General features: G+C 38.2%; 1 protein-coding gene across 1 annotated transcript in view; it reads left to right on the top strand.

Annotated features, from left to right (window-relative positions):
• CNTN6 (contactin 6) overlaps positions 1-17096 on the top strand; it is a 93523-nt gene that overhangs the window by 5779 nt on the left and 70648 nt on the right. The window contains exon 2 of the mRNA XM_010573181.1: positions 3055-3230. Within this exon, the coding sequence (XP_010571483.1) occupies positions 3055-3230 (176 nt within the window). The remainder of the gene's footprint in view (positions 1-3054; positions 3231-17096) is intronic.

Here is a 17096-nt window from a genome sequence, read left to right as displayed (position 1 = left end):
TTTCTAAGCTTTCTGTTCTTCTGTCTTCTTTGAACATTTTTAGTTAGATCAATATTTTTTTTCAGTGTGAAAACATGATAGATATTATATTATTTTTTCCACAATTTTCTTATAAGATATTACCCTAAAGACAGATTGCATAATTTGCAGTTGCATTGTAAATACACATTACTCACATATTCATGTCCATTAATAAATTCTACTACTCCTCATTTTTATTTGTTTGGAGATGGAGACTATTTGAATAGCAAATCACAAGTATTGATTAAGTAATATAAATAAGAGGAAATCACCATATATTACAAGTTTACCCTTATATCAGTGATTTGACTGCACTGTACTTTAGAAGGAAGTTCCCACTAAGCCCAGCATCAAAGATTTAACGTAACCCAGTGGCTTGGAAGAATACTGGTATATTGGTACATCTGAATGTTAGGATAAATCAGCAACAATTTAAGAAAAGAGAACAAGAGAGAATAGACTACCTCTTGCTTGAGATCTTTAAATCAAGATGGGAAGAGGGGGGAGGTCCCACATATATACGTTCTGAAAGTCTTTAACTTAATTAAGAATTTGTGGGGAATGTTTTATAACTGGTGTTCTATAAAAAGTTAGATTTTGAAGCAAATAGAATATGATCATTTGTTCTATGAGTTCATAAAACACAGTCTTTTTTTTAAGTTTGGATATATCAATACGATTGGAGAAGTCTTACATTCCTAGGGAACTAATGAATTAAGCATCAGAATATAGCATTTTTTTAAAAGTTTAGGCTCTGAAACAATTGGTCCAGGATGCTTTCCCTATAATTAATGAAAAGTATTTTCCAGTGGTTTCATGAAGAAGTTCACAAAAATATGTAGGTGATCCTTGCTTTAACAGGCTTACATTAAAATTTTCTTAAACTAATCCTTCAAAGATTTCTGTGTATTAGACAGTATACTGCAGAACAAAGTCATTAAATCACTGTCTATCATATGAATTCATTAATTCACTTTCTTCAGTGATGTAAACATTTTAATTAGGAAAAAGCCCACACCAGGAGATGAACCCCTGATCTATATGCAAAGTTTAATAATCATTGTACCACGGTGATTAGAATGATTATGGGGATACTGTGAAGAATTCATTTGCAGCAACTAAGCCAACAACTTTGCATTTGTTTTGAAAAACAATTATAGAGCTTAATTGGGAGCCATGTAATGATGACAGCAGTTATTTCAGTGATTGATTCCAAAGTTAAAGAGAACTGGCAAACTAAATACCAGAATATCCTATATTAGAAAATTGAAAGGTTTAGACAGCATGTACCATATGAATATGGCAAAATCCTAACATTGATACAGACTACTGCTTCATAGAGCAGGCTCACGGATGGGAACCAGCTAAGATTTTGCTCATCTTTGGGGAAAAAAAACTCCAACAAACAAACAAAACCAAAACAAAACAAAAACACCCACCACCCCCCAAAATACCCCAAAACAGCAGCAAAAACCTAGACCAACTAATGCAAAACATAAAAAAGGAATAGAGCAGAGGTATGGAAAGGTCAAAAATCAGCTGCAATTGGTAGGAAGAATTACTGATGGTCCACTGTTGCATCTAAATTTCTTAATGTTGATTAAGTCAGTGGTTGGCAGACCCAGGTAAATTATTTAATGTTACTAGAATTTGTTCACAGAATTCAATTGATTTCATATTTTAATCAGTCATTACTCATCTTTAAAAACAACAAGTGCCCACTCGAAAGGTCAGGATCCTCGCTTCCTCTGTACATATTTGTCAAGATTTCCCTTGGAACACAGAATTGCATTTCACAGCACAGTTTGAAAATCTTCCTCCAAAAGAACAACTACCTGTGCAGTCTGATCGTGTAGAGGAAGGTCTGTGGGTGATGGAAGTATAGTATTGTGCTGTATATCCAGGTCAAATCTTCCAGGAATATAGTTACGGTGCAACTTTGCTTCAATTTGTTAACTGGAAACTACCATCACTGTAAGTTCACCTCTGCAAATAACAAGAAACAGAAATTTTTTATGCTGTGATCCTTCAGATAATCAACAAGGACACAATTGCCCTTGTTTCAAGGACCACCATAAAGCCTTCTGCAAACCCAAAGTGAGCCATTAGCAACTCTTTTGCGGTCTTCGCATGCTATGGAGGGGTAGGCATCACACCCACATAGGTCACCAGAAATGATACAGGCTGGAGAAATAGTTGTGGTATAAAACTAGGAGAAGAAAAGATGTGGTTATGTAGTTTTAGGATTGCTGACAACCTAAAGTGTGGCATTAGCAAGCCCAAAGCTTGCAGGCATCAGTGACTGAGGTCCTTTATTCTCCCTTTGGACCTCATGCGGACAATAAAAATTCAACCCTTATGTGACTAACGGTAAAGCCACAAAATTTCCGTTCTTTAAAACATATAATATTTGTTTTCTTTGAAATATAAATTTGATTTTGACATTTGTAAATAGCTGTGTAATGTTGCAGACACAATCCATTTTCTACTTTGTGGACTAACGGACAAATCATGTTTTAAAATAGCAGCATTCTCATCATTAAATTATCAGGCTCAAATTTGCTGTGTAAAAAACTTCTCTCTCTGCTTTCATCTGTCCTCTGAAGTGTAATCCTTGCTGATCTTATCTCCAAATCATTTTTGTAACCAGATTTATGACATCATTTGCAAGGACTGTAAAGTACATTCAGGTACCATTTATATTATAAAAAATAAGGTAGCTGTAGTCAAGGTATATACCATACTCCCAATTGGACGGATAACTTAGTTTGTATGAATAAGTTATAATTACTTTTTGTAGACATTTGAATGAACACTAGTGACTAGCATAAAAGCAGTAAAGATTTTTCAAAGGACAGAATTACTGATATCATTAAGATTGATATAAGAAGCAGTCTCGTGTGAAAAATGATATAATTTTGTGATATTTAACTACATTTTTATCATTACAGGTATGCTACAGCACACTATTTAAGATAAATATGAATAGGCTCTGTAAATTATAAGCATAATTTGATTTTTTTCCCCTCAAAGGTGGAAGCAAAATGGCACAGATATTGATCTTACCATGAGTTATCACTACAGGTTGGTTGGAGGCAGCTTGGCAATCAATAACCCACATAAAAAACAGGATATTGGAACATACCAGTGTTTGGCCACAAATTCATTTGGAACAATTCTGAGCAGGAAGGCAAAGCTTCAATTTGCATGTAAGTTGGGAAGATCATATTTATTAGAGCATTATTTTCTGATTAATTCTGCACATGAGCTGTAATTTATTGGATAATTAAAGTATCATTGGTGATTCTGTTCAAAAGGTTTGGTTTACTTCAGCAGTGTTTATTCTTAAAAAAATTGTTCCTAGTAAATATTAATAACAAAAACAGACATCTGATGGCTGCTAGCCCTCAGGAACAAGAATAACTTTCAGAAAATTGAAAGGTCAAGGAAGATAAGTGCAATTATTTTCACTTAATTAAGGCATTTCCACTTTTTAAGACATGCTTGCTTTGCTATATTGCATGTAGTTAGAATTGTCGTGGTGGGGGAAATGTTGCAAAAAGTTAGGCTTTCTATTTTCTATAGCGTAATGAGGTCCCAGTTATAAAAACATTGTACCCCTAATTGCCACACTGATTTTTTTTTTTCATTAACAGAATAAGAAACACTCTTTTTCCTTACCCAGTGTGCAAAACGGTGAGCTATGCTCTGAAATGTTTGCTATTTCAGCTCAATTGGGTAGAGGACATACGCTGCCTTGAGAGAATTTAAAATTTATTTTAGGCTTGCTTCCCATTTCACTTCTTCACAACTTCACAATCTTTTTCACAATGTTTGTATGTGGTGACTGAATTCTGTTAATGCCCTGGGGGGCCAACACCACCAACAACAAAAAAATCCCCAGATACTACCTCCTTTCCTTTTTCTTCAGTATAAAGGTCTGTTGCTGGGAGAAAGCAATTGTTTTCAAACCTCATTAATAAAATATGTGTCTAAAGCCAACCTTGTGTCGCTATTTCAGAGACCAGCAAACGTATTAATTATTAATCTTGTTCCATTTCTCATAGCAAATCTCATGTCGCAGGGGTTATACAAAGGAGACATTAGAGGTCAGGATGGTTCAGAGACTCTCTTTTAGTAGAGCTGATCAAATGCTATATCGTTAGTATCTCATTTAATAATGTTCTACCCCGAATTTCTCAAAGAGCTTTTGATTCCCAAGAGCTGGTCAAATGGAAACAAAAAATTTGATTCATTATTTTCCCACTTTTTCTGAAACATTTTTGCAAGCCAGCCTTCCTATATGGGAAATTATTTCAAGATCTGGAGATGAAAATTGTTTAGTGACAGAACAAATCCCATTTTAGAAAGAAGCAAGAATAGACAGCCACCTCAAAATTGTCTATGGAATCTCTAATCCCCAAGGAACCAGGATAGGCCAGGAATGGAGCTGGGAAAAGACCTAAAGAAAAGGAATACTTTCAAAGGCACAAAAGAGGTATAAAAAATAAAAAAGGGGTGGGAAAAGGAAAAAGAGGGATATCTGTGAAAGAGAAAAGGCTCTGGTGATTGTTCACCATATCACATTACTCAATGATTTCATCTTTTTCTGGAAAATTCTATCCCCGATTCAAATTCTTGGAACCACTTTGGTTTCCTGTTCATTGCTCTCCAAGCCCATAGGGAATCACACTGGCTTGGTGCATCAGCTTTTGGGGTATATAAACAGCTCTTCTGGCCAGTGCTCCTTCGCGTAATATTTAATTGTGCTTCCTTCCGATGGTTTTCTATGTTTACTTTTATATATCACCATTTCATAACCATGTGTAGGACCCAAGCTGGCTCTGGAAAATTGTCTTGGTTTAACTCTTTGCAAGGAGAAGGGTTTGGAGAAAACTGAAAGAGTGAAAGAAGGGAAAGAAAGCTTATGGGGAAAACCTCACTGGTAAGGAAGAGAGAGGGGAAAAGACCTTTGTCAGGACGCTGGTCTATGTTTGTCTCTACACTCACAAATGCATCCGTGATAGTCCTCAGGGGAATGAAGGATGCTGGTTGGCACAGAAGTGTCTCACCTTCAAGCTCTTGTTGGAAATGTAATCCTTTGGAAGTTTTTCCTGGTAGAAAAGAGAAATTGTACACCACAATGCACCATTTTCTTTACAAGACCGAGTTTAAGGATCTGAACATGGGTGTGCACCTTCCCACGGAGAGCAAGGTGGTTCTGCAGAGCCCTCTTGCAATTCCCTCACTCCTGGTGTGGCTGCTGGCCAGGGGTCTGGGCTCAGACATGCAAACTTGAAAGAAATCACATGTGATTTCTGGCCTGTCTGAGGGAAAGCACATCTCAGTGCCATGCAGCTGATGCCACTTAGCAGCTAGAGCACCTGTTTGCCAAAAAATGGACTTCATTGATGGCATTAAGTATTTTCAGCTGTTAAACACCAGTTCTTTAATATTCCATGCTGGTGAAGCATTCCCTCTGACATACTTGACTCACTAATAGCTTGAAGTCTCATGCCAATATACAACAATCAAAATGGGCTAAATATCAAGCAGTTCCTTTACTTCAGCTTCATACCCCCCTCCCCCCAAGACACTTCCCAAAGTTACTGCGAGGAGAAGGTCACAACAAAGTTGGGTCTCGTTTGTCCACAGCAGCAGACAAACCCACAGCTACCATCCTGCTTTAATCCTCCAGTTCTTAACAGCAACCATATAATGGTAAATATATCCCATATTCAGGAAGCACACTACTTTTTCATTAGTGGTGAGATGTTTACATCCTTTCCCATATGAAAGAGAGAGGAAAGACAAATTGAAGGTTGTCATTTACATTGGCAAACACAAACATACAGGAAAATGCTTCAATTTAGTGGTATCACTGTTAAACTATGAGTTTTAACTTGTCTTACAATAGAAAAAAAACAGTACATGGAAAATGTTATAATGACCTGATGTGAACAGTGGAACAAATTACCTTGAAACAGTTATTTCACAGTTAACATTTTCTTATTTCTTATTTTCATGTTGCCATCCAATTTACTTTGTTTCAACCAATACTTCAGGCTATATCTTAAAATCCAGGCAGGCAGGCATGTTGATATTATGACACCTTCATTCAATACCTAACAAAATGGGACTCTTCCCTGAATCGAACTGCCTGGCATATTATTGCCATCACCATGATAAATAATTGAATCAAGCCTATTATCCAAGTAACAGGGTTTATGCGTATTTGTCTTTTTACTACAAGATAACTAACTCTGAGTTTGAGCTTAAATTAACGATACCTCTGGAAACCTATTGTACATCTCAAGTTAATATGTGAAAAATGCTTTTTCCTCTGTTCAAGATAGTGAGCTCTCCAAGTAGCAAAATAAATGCGGTATGAGATTAGAAATATGTCTTCAGATTCAGCTGGAGTTTCATGCTTATCCTCTATTAAAAACAGAGCTGTCAAATGAAAGCTGCGGGAGGAATATTGTACAGAAGGAAGTGGCATAGATTATTAAAGCTACAAGCTGAAAATGAGAGACAGCATCAGTGAGAGAGAGCAGAGCAAGAGCATATAAATGCATTAGCAGGATACATAGGATGGCAGTCCTACGTTATTCATACTTCCTGGCAAAGGTTTGTTTTGTCATAAATAAAGTTGAAAGCTCCCTATAAATCCTGTGCATCTCTTGCTACCCAGCAAGCAGTACATTTTGAAAAGCTAACCTGTGCTTTGCAAGAGCTGGAATTGTTGATCTGGATCTTCCATCTGGTTAAAAAGCATTGGTGTCAGATCCCAGCTTGTGTAGCCTGTCACAGACGCAGGGGTCCTTGTGCAGATTTGAGTTTTGAGCTTTGCTCCCAAGTCATGACATGCCACCCGCATGATACTTTCCCCCCTCCAAGTTCAGTATTGACATCCAACACAAGGTCACTAGTTACGCTTCAGCTCTACATTAAGGGAAGGTCAAAGACAACTCCATGGGCAGTTCATCTTTGTGAGCTATGCAAGAGAAGCAGCTTGAAGAAAGAGATGGCGACATGGGAGGTTTTCCTCCAAGTTTTACACAACTCACTTTCCAAACCAAAATGAAGATGCTTATGCACAAGTGTCCCAGATGTCCCAGGTTTTGCTTCTCCTGCATGCACATTGGAGCAGACACTGCTGATGAAGCAGCTGCCCCAAGCCCAGCCACCAGCAGAGCCACCTCCTGAAGTCACCGCAGAGCCCGAGCAGGCACAAACACAGTGGCTATCGCCTCTGAGCCAGAGACAGGGGGATCACAGTTGTGTTCAAAACTCACGAAAGAAAAAAGCATCCAGGTTTAAAGAAGTATTTTGATCAGTAAAACTGGAGTTTCTCCTATTCTGTGGTGCCAAGATGCATTTATATGCATATTAATTTGATGTTTTGCAAAAATCTGTTTTTATTAATGAAGAACATCTAAATTGCATTTCATGCCTTAAAAGAGACAAACAAAAAACCTGTTACAGAGAACTGCTTAAATATGGCTTCAACCAGAACTCTATCCCATGGCACACAGGGGATTTGTTTTAATTATTTCATCAGTTTTAAGTAAAAGTAACTGTGCACAAACAACTGGTCTTGAGGGAAATCCCCATAACTAGCTGCAGTAAAACAGCCTGTCCAGGCCTGTTACCAATTCTTTTAGTTCTCATACATGTCTATAACAGAGACATTAAGAGATATGTAAGAGAAACAAGAAGCGCAATTATACAAACTAGAAAACAAAGTACTCAACCATGAAAAAGAATCATGTGTGAACCTAATTCATAACTATTCAGGGCATAAACCCAGAAAATTCAGTATTAATTGAAAACATCTAGCTGCCTAGGGATCTTAAATTAGATTCTCAGTCAAATTGCCCTACCATCGCTGATAGACAGTCATGATGACTGCGGCTTTCTCAGGCTTCAGGCTCCCATTATTAATCATGAATTCTGACAAACAATGACAACAATTTAAATTCATGAATAGGATTAGTCATTTTGTCCTGAACCACACAGGAGGGCACACAGTGGAGACATTAGACTATGTATTTAAAAGTTTTCCCCCATGCTACAGACCAAGGAAGGATTTTTCCCTGGCATTTTTGGGCTGCAACCATATTCTCATGTTTTTCAAAGGGGTGCTGAGGGGTTTTTCTTGGTGCTTATTCTCAATAGCATTTTTCTAAATATGCACATCCTCCCTCCTCTTGGCCAGTGACAACGTGCTCATAGCAGCACGGATGACAGTGATAGTGCTGGAGCACTTGGAATAAAATCTGCATCTCCCAAGTGCTCTCACATGATTTTTGTCAGATAGACAGAAGACAACACAGTTTTGCTGAAATAACAAATTAAAGAGGCAATAATTCCTCCTTGACAGAGTTTTTCCATTCTGAAGCATAATAGTCCATCATTAGCATTTAACCGTTTCAGGGGAAATATATTAAAAGCAATCAAGTCCATTTAGTCTTTGCTACATCATGACAGTCTGAGCATTAGCAAAGCCCTGTTAAGAGTCACTGTCTGCAAGACGCTCAGCTAGCATGAAAGCCCACTTTTCATCTGATTACTTCATCATGTTATTTACCTTTGACTGCGCACAAATTACAGAAACATCACAAAGCAATACAGCACGCCTCAAAATGTCATAACCCTTTTTACTTGTAGTATATGCTTTGAAACAGAAAATGGAAAAATCAATACACTTAGATCAGATAGTCTGAATTTGCAAAGTCTGGACATGCATGAATTTTACTTTAAATGGCACATACACTTCTGGATTGGTTGTATTGTGGTACTGTGTGTGTCCAGAAATCCCTCTGCAACAATTGTATTTGATTAAAAGGTGTGCTAGATGTTGTAACTACCACCTTGAGTAAAGCTCTCTGGGTCTTTAAACTGATTGTTAATTCATCACTGCATGCGAGGGCTGGCATACTGATCAGGCTGTCTAGCAGCTTATATTGCAAGAATGAACACTGCAACATCTTTCTTTTTCAAAAGGAGGTATATGCTTCTCAATGTAGCATTCAGTAGGTACTCAGGGATGGCCAACTGATAACTGAAGAGCAAACAGGAGGAAGAGCTCAGCTTTCCAGTGGCAGAAGCAGGTCACCAGCAAACTTTCATCCCCCAAAGTTTTACTTCATTTACTACGTTCCCTTATCCTCTATAGGGACACTTCAGGTAAAGTCATAGAGTCACCTCTATTCACACCATTCTATAACCTACAAATGCTAAGTAATGCATTAAGCCCACCTCTCTGTTTTGAAAGGGCTTCCCTATATATATAATGCAGAAACATATCTCAACTTGCAGATATATGGAGAATCAGATATAAACCAGTGTCCTTTCCAGGCTCTGCACAGCCCTCCTGATGATCTTGGCAACACCTCACAATCTGCATCTTCCCGTGAGCAGGTGAGAAAAAAAATGTAACCTGCAGTAGCAACACTCCCTGCAGATCAATCCTGTCTGGAGGATGGAAATACTACTGTCATCTCTCCTTATGTCACTAAATAGGCTTATAGCTCAAAATTGCTTTTTGGATTTTTAACCAGTTAAATAATCCAATATAACTACAGTAGCAGTACCTACCTCTCCCTGTGTATGCATAGGTGGAGTGCAAGCTTCTGAATAGAACAAGTTACAGTAAAAATACCAAGAATTCAGTTTATTACTTGGAAATAAAGCCCATATTTTGTCAAAATTCTGCCTGGAGTAAAAAGGAATGGAACTTTCATTTATCAGTTCTGATTGCTATGGACACTGTGCCAAAGCTCCAGCACTCTCCTGCAGCAGCTCCCCATGGTGGGAGTCTACATCAAGGTCTTTGCTTAATGGATGCTCTCCATGGAGCAGACCCAGCAGCCTCAGGCATATTTTCTTTCTTCCCTCTTCTTCACAATGTTCCCCCCCCAAATTAGGAAAAACATGGCGATAACCTCATATGCATTGCTGCAAGGGGTCTGTACACTGCTCTAGCCACTCTGAAGTGGGGCAGTTTCCTTCAAGGCTACTTTGAGCAGAATATTTGCAGAAAACTGACTATAAACAATGCCGCTTTCCTCACTCAAAGACCAAAAATACTGCAAGATCTCACTATGTTCAGCTCATCTTCCGTATCTCTGTTGAGCTTTCCAGTATTTATTTCTTTGCAGAAATCTGTGCACACACAGGCTCTCACAGGCTTAAGGAAAAGGAGGAGCCATCAACCACTATCCAGCAATGATGAAGCAGGAAGCCTGGAAGGGTTTCACCTGCTTGCTGACAGGACAAGGCAGGGTGATAATAGTGTTTCTATTTTAAAGATCAGCTGCTACAAGAATAGGATTATGCAAATGTCCAGACATTCCTGAAGACAGAAAGAACAGCCTGGAATCTTAAACCCAGAAGATATGGGTATGTCTACATAATGAAGGGGTTTTGCTTTCTCCGTCATTCCCTAAAGGTTTGAGTCTGTGTTCTCAGAGCCCACCTAATGTCCTTCGACGCCAAAGGCAGTCATGACCTCCTCTCTCTTGTTAAACACATGAACTGGAGCTGAGGGTAGCAACATTCCCCTTTTTTTTAATGTCATAGCAGACCAAGCAGCATCAGAAAGCCAAGATCCATTTTTTTCTCTCTCAAATGGTTTTAAATATCTCTCTCAGAGTACTTACCACCATGTTCAAGGCTGTGCTGTATCAGGACACTTTGTTAAAGCTGTTTTATTCCATTAGGTTAGTTGCTTAAACTTTTATAATAAAAGAAGGCTCTCACTCCTCTCATACAGGAATTCTTTATCTGTGAAATGGAAACACACATTACAGAGATGTTGTAAGGAGTGGTACAGGCAGTGAGCTAGTCAGATAAAGTAGTAATAGGGAATGTATAAGTATTTGAAGATTATCTTTTAGTTATATATTACTTACTATTCTGCAGTTCCTATAAAAGTGTTTATCCTAAATCAACCCATTGCAAGTTGTATTGGAAAAGCAATATATGTGATTGAGATATAGTAGGTAACAAAGCATCTACAGGTCCCAGAGCTGCTAGATTCTGATTGATAAAATTTAATATTTTTGAAGGATAAAACCAGTCTATATTTGCAGCCTGGGTGATTTTCTTTTTATCTGCTCTACTTTCATTGCAGACAATATGACTTAGATTCTAATAAATTATGAAATAAAATATCCATAATGTCCACATGAGCTTCTTCATTCTTTGGTGTGACAAAAAAGAAGTTACAGGTGGGGGACTACAAGGGGAAAAAAATACTGAATTAAATTCTGTGGAACAAATGACTGGCTTTTTTTGAATAAAAATAATGAAATTAATTGATTAGTTATTTTTGCAGTGAAGGTTGATCCTGTCTGAAACAAAGCTTTTAAGGTACAAGATAAAATTCTCTATTCCGTAGCTTATGTTGAAGAAGGAGAAACAGTGCATGTCATTGGTACTTTGCACAGTGCAAAGGAATAAGGCCACAGGCATAGCTTTTCTCAATAGGCAAACCATATCTGGTACGGAGAATGCACTGAGCTGTAAATATTCATTTCTAAATGCTACTGACAGAACAACTAATAATGAGTATTACACCTGAAATCCCACTTAGAAGATTCACATTCAAAAATCCTTTATATCAATCACTCAGGTAAATCTTGAAATTCCCATTGGAAGAAAGTCTGATGGCTTTGCAGCTGGAATGAGATAGATAAAGCACTAGTGTCTGGGGATAACCCAAGGTAATTCTGCAAGAAGTAATTCTGTGCTGGATCGAGATCTCCAAAGGGCTGGGCAGGAATTTGGGAAGGGCCAAAATATGCATGGACATGCTTGTTACACACTTTCAGCAGTGTGTGAGACCCCTCTCTTCCTTGCCATTTTTTTATTGTACATATTACGAGCACAGATTATCATCTTGTTGGTAGAAGCACTATAAACATAAATTGATAGCCTGAAGCAGGACTGTGGGGTGTTTAACGTGAGATACCCAGCAGGACCCCGGGCATGGAGGCAGAAGGGGATCTCCTGGGAAACCAGGCCTCTGTGGGAGCAGAGGGGAATATAAATGAAAGAAGCCAGTTGGGGATAAGAGTTAAATAAAGTTAACCCCTGCCAAGAGGTAGTTTGACACAGGGGGCCAGGGCCACCTCCAGCATAAGTCAGTCAAATCAGTGTAGCTCTGGCAGGGATAAATCTGGCCCGTGAGATTTAGACTGAGGAGAGAAATCTGTTTTTAAGAGCATTCCAATCTGGAGAAAACTCATGCAGACGGCAAAGTGACTCTGTGATGACAGGTGACAAATGAACTCTGCCGTGACAAGTGAGAAAACTGTTCAGGAATATAAAATATTAAAAATATATTTCTTATGTTCCCTTCCCTTTGAGAGGGTCAGATCCTCAGATATGCCTCTGGCCTGCAGATGGGGTTTAGAGTAAGAGCCCTAAGGCTGCATCAACACTTACTGCTCGGTGCAAGTCCTGTGTTCGGTTCAGAAAAGAGCTTTAATATTTTATGCTGCTAACTCTGTAAAAGGGGAAAAAATAACACAAAACAGATGTAGACCAGCACTATGACTTTATGGCATGTTTCTTCGCACTGGGTTTCTTGGTGCATGAACAAAAATCAAGTCAGCTAAGGATTTTTTTTTCCCCTCACTCTCCCTGTTTAATTTAATTGTGACCTTCCATTTTTTCCTCTAGAGAAGCTTGATATTACTTTGTAAAGGGCATTTTCACTCTTTAATTGAAAAAGACAATCAGGCTGTGGCAGAAATCATTGTTCCCCACCTTGAAAATGAGTGCCTGGCTTGGCTATTCATACCATTTAAGCTGAATTGAAGACCTAGGGCCCATGTGCATCCTAATGTGTAAATTACAGGTCCTCTCCCCTTAGAAGCTCCAAAGCAATTTAACTAAATAAAGGAGCCCTGATGAAGGTCCTTGGTTGATTACACAGCTTTGGAGAAGGACAAGAGGCAGCAATTGTGCTCCTCCCCTCTCAGTTTGGCAGAGAGGAGCGGGGCTTTGGTGTAAGAGTGGCAGCCCTTCTTCAGGGGGGAAAGGAGAGGGCAACTTTCTCTTTTAACCAGGGTGGGATGCAGTGTTCACCTCATGTGGAAAACGAGAACAAAAGTGGGAATTACAGTTGATTTTTAACCTGTCCTGGTGAAAGGAGACACTCAGGTGTTACCCAGGCTCATCCTGGCTGAAGCAGCCTCAAGTCCTACAGACCCTGTGATGTTAGAACACTCACAAAGCGGAGGCTCACATGTACTTCAAATGGGGAAGGAGCAGAAGAACCCAGGAGGTGTTTAGTGGAAAATGCAAGTATTTGAAAATCAGGAAATGGGAAACGCTAAGCAGCTTTCAGACACCTTAATTAGAGATAAAACAGCTCTTAATCTCAGAATTAAATTCATAGAAAAATCAATTAGAACATTTAAAAAAATGAGATTAGATGGTAACAGGAAAATATTAATGTATTGACACTATTATCAAGACAAAGGAACTGTCAGAGGGTTTAGCATGTTTACTACAGTTTTGAAAGCTGAAAAAAGTTTACTTTCCAGTCAAAGTTTAGGAAATGAGATTACCCATTCCTTTAGGAGATACCTGGAGAAAGAAGGATATTTTCATAATACACCCTATTGGTAACCAAGCTGCAAGAGGTTGGTACTAGTCTCCTGCAAGGCAAATCAGTACAACAATACTGAGGAGAAGCAAGAGACATGGCTAGATGCACAGGAGGTCTTCTGGAATGGTCTGAACAGATGATCACAACCTTCTGGCAACAGGCACAGTCTGTATCTAAAAGTGTTTTAGCCCAACAAAAGTTTGGGACTTCTTGTACATAAAAAAACCAAACAACAAACAACCCCCAAATCTGGCCAAGTATGGGACCTCCCAGAATCTGAGATAATTTAAAAGATCCAGTAAGTTCCAGTTTTTCTATCTGCAGTTATAACAGACCCGATTCCTCTGAATTAGGCACTGAATTCAGACCCACGCTTACCACTGGGCCCTCTAATTCATTACAGTCACAGGCAAGTGGAGGTAACTAATTGTCAGCTCATAACACAGGTGTTAGAAACACTTACAGCAAGTCATAACAATGAGCTTCTTTTTAAAACTGCTGAGGTTGTAATTTTTATCCCATTTCCCTGTGAGAGAATTTCTATTGTGATACATCACATCCAGTAACACTGATCATATTGCAATATATCATAGCCAATAAGAGAAACAGAAGAAACTGGAACAGATGTGATATATCACAATTTGACACAGCCTCATGGAAACATGAAAAATTTTATTGATTTGTCCTCAGGAGCATAGCTAATTTGTAAAGTGCTCTTACTACTAATGCCTTAACATTCATTGCACATTTCAATAACAAGTAATTACAACTATAATATTTGGGATTATGTAATGACAAAATATTTCTAAAAAAATCAAAACTTCAAGAAAGCATGAAATTACATTAATTCAGATGAACTGTTAGTAATTATGCAAGGTGATAAATTGGACTTTCTCTAATTGTCTGTAACAATTTCATATATTAAAATACCCCAGTTTCCTTGTTTGCTATTCAGTAATACAGAGCCTTCCTACATTCGTTCTTAAAATGGACTGGTTTGGAAGTGCTACATCTATCCCTGAGCAGTTTAAGGTATTTCAAACACATGATTGGGAGGTTGAAATGAATGAGTTGCTACTTGTGATTAGGTTTTTGTTCCTATCAGACATATTTAAGTAGTTCCCTAATCCCAGGAAAACTGACCATGTCTTCATACATTCTGTTGTGCAAGTTAAAATCTACCACTCTAACACTTGTAAGGCAGTCTTATATTAAAAAAAACCAAACAAACAACCCAGATATGTAAGTAATAGTGGTAGTGGTAGAGAAATTAGAAGAGATATATTCATGATACAATCAGCAATTACGTTAGTGCTGAGCTTTAAAACACTACAGAAAAAATACTGTGTGGTTGAACCTATTAATTAGCCTCTTAATTAACACAAGTACTTTAGCAGGAAATATTTGTGTGTATCAGTTACAATTCGTTTCTATCTCCATAGATCACCATCTCAGGTAAACTCCTCACCCACCATTGTGGGTTTGCTTGCCTTCTCTCAACGGCAGCTCTGAACTCAGTAAAGCTACATCGATGGTCATCCTCATCCAAAACTGCTATTCTTCTAAACATCTGTTTTTATTGTAATTGAATATCTACATCAAAGATTTGCAGGCCATATCCTTTGCTGTCATAAATCAGCATAACTTCCTCGACCCCAGTGGGGTACTATTGACTACACCAGCTGAAAAAAGCTCTGGCCTGTTCCTTCTCCCCATTCATACCTGGTAAGGAGCTGAAAGCCTCCTTCACCTCAAGTATTCCCACTTCCATCAGAGAAAGCCCTGTCATTCTCTAATTCAGTTTCCACAAAATGCCATATGTTTTGCTTGTTCCTAGCACATACCTTTCTTGCTTAGGTCTGCAAATGTCCCCAGCTGAAGATGATGACTTCTTGCCACACACAGCTGAGTCCATATACTTCCACTCTTCACTGTGAAGAATCACTTGTGCATCTGAGCATTTTGCTTAGCCTACATGACCTCATTATCACATCCAACTGATTAATTGTGCTATATCAAGAGTAATCTGCCAACATGCACAGTGCTGGAAAAAAGTTAGGGTTTTGTTAAAACTCGCAGCTGAGAGAGCAATGCAGTGTGAGGGAACTTGTTGTTCATAAAGTGAGATAAATACAGACAAAGAATGGAAGGAATTGTGTAGGAACTAGGTGATAATTTATTTATAGATCTCTGCAGAAACACTGAAGCTAGCAAATATACCATCTGTTAAACAGTCATACTATTCCTAAGTGCATATTAGCAATCTAAATGTGTGCCAAACACCTGATCTTAGTGATCTTATTTGATACTCTTCTTGACAAGCAACATAATGCTTTATTAGATTATGTCATGTTATGTTATAAAGCTATGCTAGGTAACAGTAACTGGGAGAAGAGGGTGGTTGTGCTTTGTTGGTGTAAATGCCCGCTCTGGGCAAAGAGAAGTGGTTTTGAGAAGTGGCCAGGTTTTCAGAATGACAAGAGCAAAGTAGAATATCTATGTTTATATTCATCTTCAGGTTATTTTTTTAATATATATTTAACACATTTTAGATTGCAATGAATCGTTGAAAATACACACAACCCCATAGGGGGGAAAATGGATGCAAAAAACTTTTGGACAAAAAGATTACTTCCAGCAAAAAGAAACACTATTTCTGATGGTCCACCTCGTCCCTCTCTTTATCACCCTGGGCTACATAACAAAGATAGACAATTTTATAACTCATTATTGAATCCCATCTGAATGAGGTGTCATAATATTTCACAGAAGATGCTGCCTGCCTGGAGAAAGGGTCCAATAAAGATGATGACAGAAGTAAGACTGACTCCCCTGTTGAGTTATTTTTACTCATTTCACTTTGTTTCTCTTTCAGAGTTTTCTTTTTCATATGCAATGATTCTTTATTAGAGAGAAGCGCTGATAAATTCATGTTGTACAATTATATACCAAAATCAACTTCAGATAGAAAAAAAGGATCCTTCCTGTTTAGGCCTACTAAATTTTGGGGGGGTGGGGTTTTGTAAATATGCAGTGTGATGGAGACTTCAGAGTCAAGCACTGGAATGGACTGTCTAAAGAAAACATCTCTCCCTAGAGATCTTTAAAAATGGGTTAAACAAGTGTCTGTTAGGAAGGACGCAACATGCTTGTACCTGTCATGGGCCAGACAAATAGATTAAATGACCATATCTACTTTCTTTTTTTTTTTTTTTTTTTTTTTTCACCCGGGATTCACTAGTAAGCATAATGGGATGAAAATATCCTCTCCAGCACACTAGGAAAAGCTGAGCTGCTTTGTATAACCAAACTATAAACATGCTATGAAAGAACTCAGACTCCCGCATACAGATTTTGATACTCAAGGCTAAAAAGCATAGATTGAAAAGGTAAAGTCAACTGTTTCACCACATATAATCAAAAGTAGTCCTGCTAATTATAAAATAGC

The sequence above is a fragment of the Haliaeetus leucocephalus genome, unplaced genomic scaffold (assembly GCF_000737465.1).
Source record: "Haliaeetus leucocephalus isolate CR32 unplaced genomic scaffold, Haliaeetus_leucocephalus-4.0 Scaffold2, whole genome shotgun sequence".
NCBI classification, from domain to species: Eukaryota; Metazoa; Chordata; class Aves; order Accipitriformes; family Accipitridae; genus Haliaeetus; species Haliaeetus leucocephalus.
Note: the sequence above shows the minus strand (reverse complement) of the source record. Positions and strands in the feature narration are given on the sequence as shown.